At 40.2% G+C, this 7,406-nt stretch overlaps 1 protein-coding gene across 2 annotated transcripts; it reads right to left on the bottom strand.

Annotated features, from left to right (window-relative positions):
* Positions 1 to 877: 877 nt before the first annotated feature.
* On the bottom strand, positions 878 to 6,314 carry LOC129200724 (discoidin, CUB and LCCL domain-containing protein 2-like). 2 transcript variants are annotated; one of them, XM_054812000.1, is made up of 6 exons: positions 5,874 to 6,314; positions 5,418 to 5,576; positions 4,382 to 4,475; positions 3,952 to 4,001; positions 2,157 to 2,294; positions 878 to 1,084 (listed from the first exon to the last, which is right to left on the bottom strand). In XM_054812000.1, the coding sequence occupies exons 2-6, from the start codon at positions 5,554 to 5,556 to the stop codon at positions 1,023 to 1,025; spliced, it is 483 nt and encodes a 160-aa protein (XP_054667975.1). In that variant the 5' UTR covers positions 5,557 to 5,576; positions 5,874 to 6,314; the 3' UTR covers positions 878 to 1,022. The 2 variants fall into 2 exon arrangements, with proteins under 2 accessions (XP_054667975.1, XP_054667974.1); XM_054811999.1 differs by lacking the exon at positions 5,874 to 6,314 and having other exon boundaries at positions 5,418 to 5,748.
* Between the last annotated feature and the right edge of the window lie 1,092 nt (positions 6,315 to 7,406).

Below are 7,406 nucleotides of genomic sequence, written 5' to 3'. Positions count from 1 at the left end.
TTTTGGAAGGCTAACAAAAATGGTGGCAAACTTCTGAGGAACACACAGCTGATGATTCCTAATGCTGTGAACAAAAGCTGAAGCAATGCAATTTAGAATCAAAACTATTTTATGCCATGAAGTGAATGGGATTTTTGCCATCAGTCCTGACAGTAGTTTTTAAAATCCAAAGTTGTGCAGGCATTTTATAGAGTGTAAAATTAATTTTAGAAGCTATAGTGCTTACATATAGATCTTAGAAAATTAGGAGCTTTGAGTTTGTTTGGTCGTCCCCCCCCGAAATAGTACCATTAGCGAGAAATTACTGGCTTTCATACTTTAAACTGTTTCTCCCAATTTAGCATTCACATCTATGAATTACTGAAGCTAATCTTGAAGAGTTCTTCTCTCATGTCTGACAGACAACTGTACAGTAGTAATAAAAACGTCCACAGTTTTGCAGGAAACAAGCTGTCATTACATATACAGCTTAAGGAAAGGCAGAATTACTGGTTTCCCAGACCTCCAATACCACATCTTTTGGTTGAACATTGTATTATTTAAGACTAACAATATCAAAACAACGCGATTAAAAAGTGAAACTGTCAGCTTCATGGAATTGGCTTTTAAAAAGCAAGCCATCATTCTACCTTACTCGTGAGCTAACTCAGTTCATCCTTACTCCCAGCGGAATGGGCCACACTCTGTGGTACCTGGTACACCAATTCATCAGTGGCACCTGGCCCCGGCTGCCCCTTTGGTGTGTCATACAGCACCTGTGCTGATGATGCGCTGTCTGTCCTAGATAAGAGTTTATTGTAAGTTCCCACCAGTGGAGGAGCTTGATTCCCTGCAGCTTTGAAGGTGGAAATGGAAGGAACGCCAGAGGGGTGCTGGGATGGTTGGACATGTCCATGATTATTGGAGTTGCATATTCCGGTCCCGTTATAGGTAGCGGTTCAGCATAAGCATGGTAAACTTCTTGTATGGGTGAATTGTAAGGGTCCAAATCGGCGTAACTTGCTTCTTTCCCTTCCTCTGGTTTAAAGGTTGATCTCTGATGAAGCGTGCCGACAATTTCCCCCTACCAGTGGCTGAGCATACTCTGTGTTGTGAGCCCCAGCAAAACAAAAATAAAAACACACTTAATGGAAGTCATTTTACAGTGGCATCACATTAAATACCACCTGTCGATAGTGACACAGGAATTATTATCCTAGATCAAACCAGTGGCATCTCTCTGCCATTGCTTTTGGAAAAAAAAAGTCATTTCCACCCAATAGTTAAAGCCGTCGGGATACTACAACATCCTGACTTCTCAGGTTTATACTTCTTCCCTTATGAGCTGTGATTTCCCATGCTGTAAATCTGCCTCAAAACAAAGTTATTTTTATGTGCTTCCTGGCAAAATTAGAATTAAATGAAATTATCCTAGCCTGGCTTTGGATAAAGCAGTACTTGGGGTGGAGGGTTTGTCATCTGAGGGGGAAGCCTGCAGGTGGTCAGCTGAGATGTTTTAGTTCAACAGATAATCTGAGTTACAAAAGCCAGAGGTGAGAAACCTGGCGAGCTGGATAAAAACAAGCAAGCAGCCAAAAAGAGAAAAGTAATTCTTCTTGTTGTGAAGCTGTAATTCCTGCGCGTCTGCATACTTCTGCCATCAGCATGTAAGCACAGAACCAAAGGCACAGTCAGTCATCTTCCTCTAATGACTGGTTCACCAAGGAAAGGGCATACGCCGCTATCAGTAACAACTCCTTTTCTAAATCAAAACAATGATTTAATCCATACAATCAGTGCAGGGAACCAAGTGCCACATTTCAGATTTGTGCGTAAAGGTAATGGGGTGAAATTATTTCTAGTGCATGAAAACATAACCAAAAAAAAAAAAATCTTTCAACCCTTTATGGGGTTTAACAACAAGTGAAGAAACTTTCAGTTATTGCATTAGCTTGGGAAAAGTGTCTATCCACAGCACATCAAGTCAACATACTTTTATGATGCACCAAGAACAGATCTGAAGAAGCTTGGATTTTAAGAAATGCACTTACCAACAGAACTATTCTTTTCTCCTCTCTTCCCCAAAACAAACAGGATATAATTAAATGTAGCCAAATTCCTGACATTTTTAATCCATATTATATATATTACATAGCCCTCAAAACAATAAAATGTACCTGCAGACTCTGTTTGCAGCATTGTTGGGACTTCTCTTGGTCTTAGGTGACCAATTTCACTGCTGCTGTAGCGTACGGGAGTTTCTTCATGTTCTGCTGATTTCGTTTGGAGAAACTGCTTCATTCCTTTCCACCACCCTTCATGTGGATTTAAAAACAAACACACACCTCCTAAGACTGCACATATACTGTGTTTTAAGCTACTAAAACATTTTTACACCACAGCTTGTATTTTGTAGTAGCAGGTAAACAACTCGATTATCAGTATTTGCATGACCCTAAGGTTACAAGATATTTTAGTATTTTCTGGCAGACTGAAGATTCAGAAACAGAAGATTCACCCAATCAACTCGCCTGACTTCCCACGCCTTCAAACACCAGCAGAACTTCTGCAGTCTAGCGACTCTATTCCTGAATGTCCATTAGCAGCAGTGCTGGGGCTACTTATCACATTAATAAACTCAGAAAATACAACACAGAAAATACTGAGAAGTCAGCCATGATTCCAATTTGTAAATCAAGTATTTACACAAAATTTGAGACAACCTCAGTTAATAACCTAAGAGTACATTTAATGAATGTGGTTTCTGGCTGTTAATGTCACGTTTCTAACTCACATTGCAGAAAAAGGCTGATCAGTGAATATTTGCAAAAAACCTGAATAAAGAGGATTTCTGACATCAGTGGAAATGACAAGGAGTGACTGTGGTAGGGAGGGTTGGTTTTGTCACATTCCTTGCCCTCCCTTCCCCAGTAGCCAGAGCCACTCTAGTTTTGCTGTCCATTAACATATTTCATCCCCACTGTAAGAGACCATCCTGTAGGAGATTCAAAACCACAGAACACTGTTTAACAAAATTTGAGGTAGCCTGTGGGAGGGGACAGGCAGAGGTTCCACAGAGAAGCGTGGCAACATTATTTTTTACTGCATTGTGCAAAACTTCCTTTTAAAACAGATCTACATACTGAATGTTTAAATTTAAACAAACAGGAAAGAAAACCTAGGCATGTCCATCACTGACAATTAAATACGGAATATTTTGAATCTAACATTCTAAGCCAACAATGCTGTGACCTACTGGAAATGGACAGGCAGTAAATAAAAATAAGGTTGTTAAAAGGTTTCTTGTCTAAAGGATAAGGCATACTTAAAACTGCCAGTGAGCAAACACACAGGTGGAAATTTTCAACATGAAGACGGAGAAGTGAAGCACGGTCATACCAACAGTACAAACCAGCTGCTGCACCACCCCTTTATGCTGTAGCAGAAGCATTTTCAGGACACTTGCAATGCGCTGATCAGACTGTCTGATCTTAAGTTAATGGGGCACAAGACCGTGGGATGGAAAATATGCCTAAAAGGGGCTGCAAACAATCCCACATGCTTACTAGAGCAATGAAGAGACACAAAGTTGACAGACCTTGTGCACTAGGATGAACAATTTTTCTAGGACAAAAGTAGTACCAAATATTTGATTATCAAATGTATAAAGACATTCCTCATAAATTATTTCCCCCCCCCCATGTTGTATAATTAAGAGGTTTTATACTTTACTAAAAAAACACAACCAAAAACTGGAGCTGTAACCGCTAACAGGAAACAAGGCATTTTCTATTTCTGGAAATAATTCAGAGAATGAAGCAGTTAAGTCTGTACAGAAAAAGAAATTCAGTGTTCACTATGCCTACATCAGCATTAGAGAAGCTTCTGCTAGTGGAAATTGTCCGTGTTACTGCATCTGAAACACACATCGAACCAAAAATGCCAAGGGATTTCATAAAACCATTTTGTTACCTGCACGATCCCAGTAAGGTAGATCGTAAGTGCCCTCAGTTTTTTTCTTGCTGTAAAAAAAAAAGAAAAAAAGAGTATTTTAGGTAGTCTGCTTATCAGAAGATGCATTAATTAATGCTCAGCAACTACCACCTTGACTGTAACTGGTCCTCAAATTTAAAGTAAAAGCACCAGTAACCTGGCTTGCCATCACCAGTCTGCTGCTACTGGAGAAACCAGTTTTCAGTAAAAGCACGTCTAATGAAAATAGTTACAAAAAGCTGTTTTCACTGTGCTCACTATTCAAGTCAACGTTGTCTCACAGAGAATACAATTCTGAAAATTCCGCAAATGTGGACCATGTAGTTCCCATAGCAATACATGCAGCATTCCCTTCCCACACACCAGGCTAACATTCATTTAAAGTACTTTCATTAATCTATTCATTTACCGGTTTCTCCAATGCCACGCACAAACTAAGATAAGAATCAGAGTAGTGAAGACCATCACCAGCACTGGAACCAGAACTGCTGTCAATGCCACATCTGAAAGCCATTAAATTAAGTGGTGTCAGACAGAAGAGCCTCTCATCAATCAGTTTGTAGTTTGAAAATGACTTGGGTAAAGCACATAGTTTTCATCTATAGCGTCTATCCCACTTGATCCCCCAGCTAAGCTACTCTGCTGGATGCTCCCACACTGTAAACAGCCATTAACATCTAGCTCTTCTACATGTATTCACAGCAGGTATTTTTGCAAGGTTTTTTAATCTAAATCAAAAGATTTGTTTTCATGTAAGTTTTCTGTTAGAACAATGCATTTTATTATTAGCAGGAAAAATCAAAAGAGCCCAGGAATACACAAGTATGATGTGAACCTCCTGTAAGAAGAAAATACCACAGTACCTTAACAGTTAATCACAATCAGCCTATGCTGGGTCTGCATGTGACAGGAGGCCATCCTGCCCCTGCCATCCAAAGGACACTTCACCAATGCCTGCATCTGCAGTGATCTTGCTCCCTTTTCTGACAATTTTCTTTGATAAACAACATGATGATGCCAAATGATGTTTTTTTCAAATTTCATGCCAACATGACTGGTCCATAAAAGATTAGCTATGTCAAAAGTGTTTTGTCCTAAGAAATTATCAAATTAAATAACAAGGTAGTTACATCTGATTAATTCTGAAGGGGAAGTCCAAGTTGCAACTTTCTCCTTCTGACAAACTCTGTTCCGTAATTAAAAGCTGAACTCCATTTAAACAAGTTTTGAAAGACAGAACTTATAGAGACTTGGAAGACTGGTTTTGTTTCTGCATGCAGTATGCAACTGTACATTTTTTATCATATATACATTTAATAACTGGTAAATATTAAAAATATTGATAATTTGCAATAATATATTAAATCTTGAGAAAATTTACACTTAGTATATGCCAAAGTACTGTAAGGAGTTCCCAAACACTCCTATTGCTTAACTGTGCATACCTTTGGTTACACTTGGAGTCACTGTGGTGTTTTTTATTTCAGGTGTGAAAGTTGTTTTATCTGTCTGCAATGAAGTCTTCACTGAATGAATGAAGTCATCACTGAAGTCATCATTCTTGTTCTGAGGTGGGGGTGGCATGGTGATTTTAGGAGCACGGCCTTTAAAAGAAAAGATTTTATAAAAAAAGGTTTTTAAAGTGCTAGTTTTCCATGCTTCCTTTTCAGGAGAAGACAGCTGGAACAGTTTGCTCTAAAGCTTTTGTTCATGTTATATAATGAGGAAAAAAACCCCATGAATCAATAACATGGAAAGCAAGTCACTGATATCTTTTGAAACAGTTTTTTTCTAATTTACCCTGTTTATGCCTAAACTAGGTATCTTCCAGGTTAAGTGTAGTAACTCTGGAAGAAATTCGGAAGTATCAGTTACAGAAGGATTATGCAGCTAAGAAGTACCTTTTTTCTCATTGTCGTGGTTTAGCCCCAGCCGGCAGTTAAGCACCACGCAGCAACTCGCTCACTCCCCCCACCTCAAGGGGATGAGGAGGGGAATGGGAAAACAAACTCATGGCTTGAGATAAAGACAGTTTAATAGCATAACAAAGGAAGAGAAAATAATACTACTACTACTACTAATAATACAACTGATGCACAAATGCAATTGCTCACCACATGCAAACGGCAAATAAAACAACCTGATGCCCAGTCTGTTTCCAAGCAGTGACTCTACCGCCCAACTCGCTTCCCCAGTTATATATGAATCATGATGCTATATATTAGGGAATATCCCTTTGGCCAATCTGGGTCAGCTGTCCTGGCTGCATCCCCTCCCAGCTTCTTGTGCACCTGGCAAGGCGTGAGAAGCTGAAAGGTCCTTGACTTAGTGTAGGCACTAAAACTACGTAGCAACAACTAAAGCATCAGTGTTATCAACATTATTCTCATACTAAATCCAAAACACAGCACTATAGCATCTACTAGAAAGAAAATTAACTCTAAGTCGAAACCAGGACAGTATCCACGCCTTAATCCATACCATCTATGTCATGCCCAGGTCTTATATTTCCCAATACATTCCAATTAATCACCATCACTTTTCCTGTCTTTTGAAAGTACAGTCTTTTTACTGTACATGCCGGTATCACTCCCTTAGTCTATGTCCTTCCCTCTAAATCCCTCAAAAATGTTCATCGAGTTCATTTCATCCATGACTTTGGGCTTCATCTGCCGCAACAGTCTCTCGGGGCAGAAGCGATGGTGTGTACTGTTGGATTGTTGCATGCTGCATCCGGAGCTCACGGCTGCTGTATCTGGCATGGTCCAATCTCATGGCCTGCAGGTTAAAGGTGTCAATCTCAAGGAAGTTGCTGGGCGCTTGTTGCTGTAGCCAGTTCTGGTTTCATCATCGCTGCACTTTGCTCATTTTCATCAAAGTTATTCTTCATTTATCTGGGTGATTCTTACTGTAATACTCCTATTATGGTATTTAGCAATCAAAGTAGAGATGACATGCATTATTATGTAGCAATTCACACCATACAACTTAATTTATTGGCTATTCTCACCCAAAATTACTTCCTCATCTTTCTGCATCACCCACCAAGCACACCCAGGTCCTTGAGCAAAAGCAATGCCACAGATGGGTTTGCCTTCATTGGGCAGGGCCAGCTCGATTGGTAGATCCCCTGGTGTTAAACTAGCCAGGTGGCCTTTGCTAAACGTGTATCCCAATGTTTGAAAGTCCCACACCCACCGCTCTCAGTGCAGTCTTTAGCAGTCCATTGTACCATTGGATTTTCCCAGAGGCTGGTGCATGACAGGGGATGTGATACACCACTCCATGCCATGCTCTTTGGCCCAGGTGTCTATGAGGTTGTTGCGGAAATGAGCCCCATTGTCTGACTCAGTTCTTTCTGGGGTGCCATGTCCCCACAGGACTTGCTTTTCAAAGCCCAGGATAGTGTTCCGGGTGGTGGCATGGGGCATGGG

The sequence above is a fragment of the Grus americana genome, unplaced genomic scaffold (genome assembly GCF_028858705.1).
Source record: "Grus americana isolate bGruAme1 unplaced genomic scaffold, bGruAme1.mat scaffold_429, whole genome shotgun sequence".
Classification (NCBI taxonomy): domain Eukaryota; kingdom Metazoa; phylum Chordata; class Aves; order Gruiformes; family Gruidae; genus Grus; species Grus americana.
The sequence above is the reverse complement of the archived record's forward strand: the minus strand, read 5'-3'. Positions and strand labels throughout refer to the sequence as shown.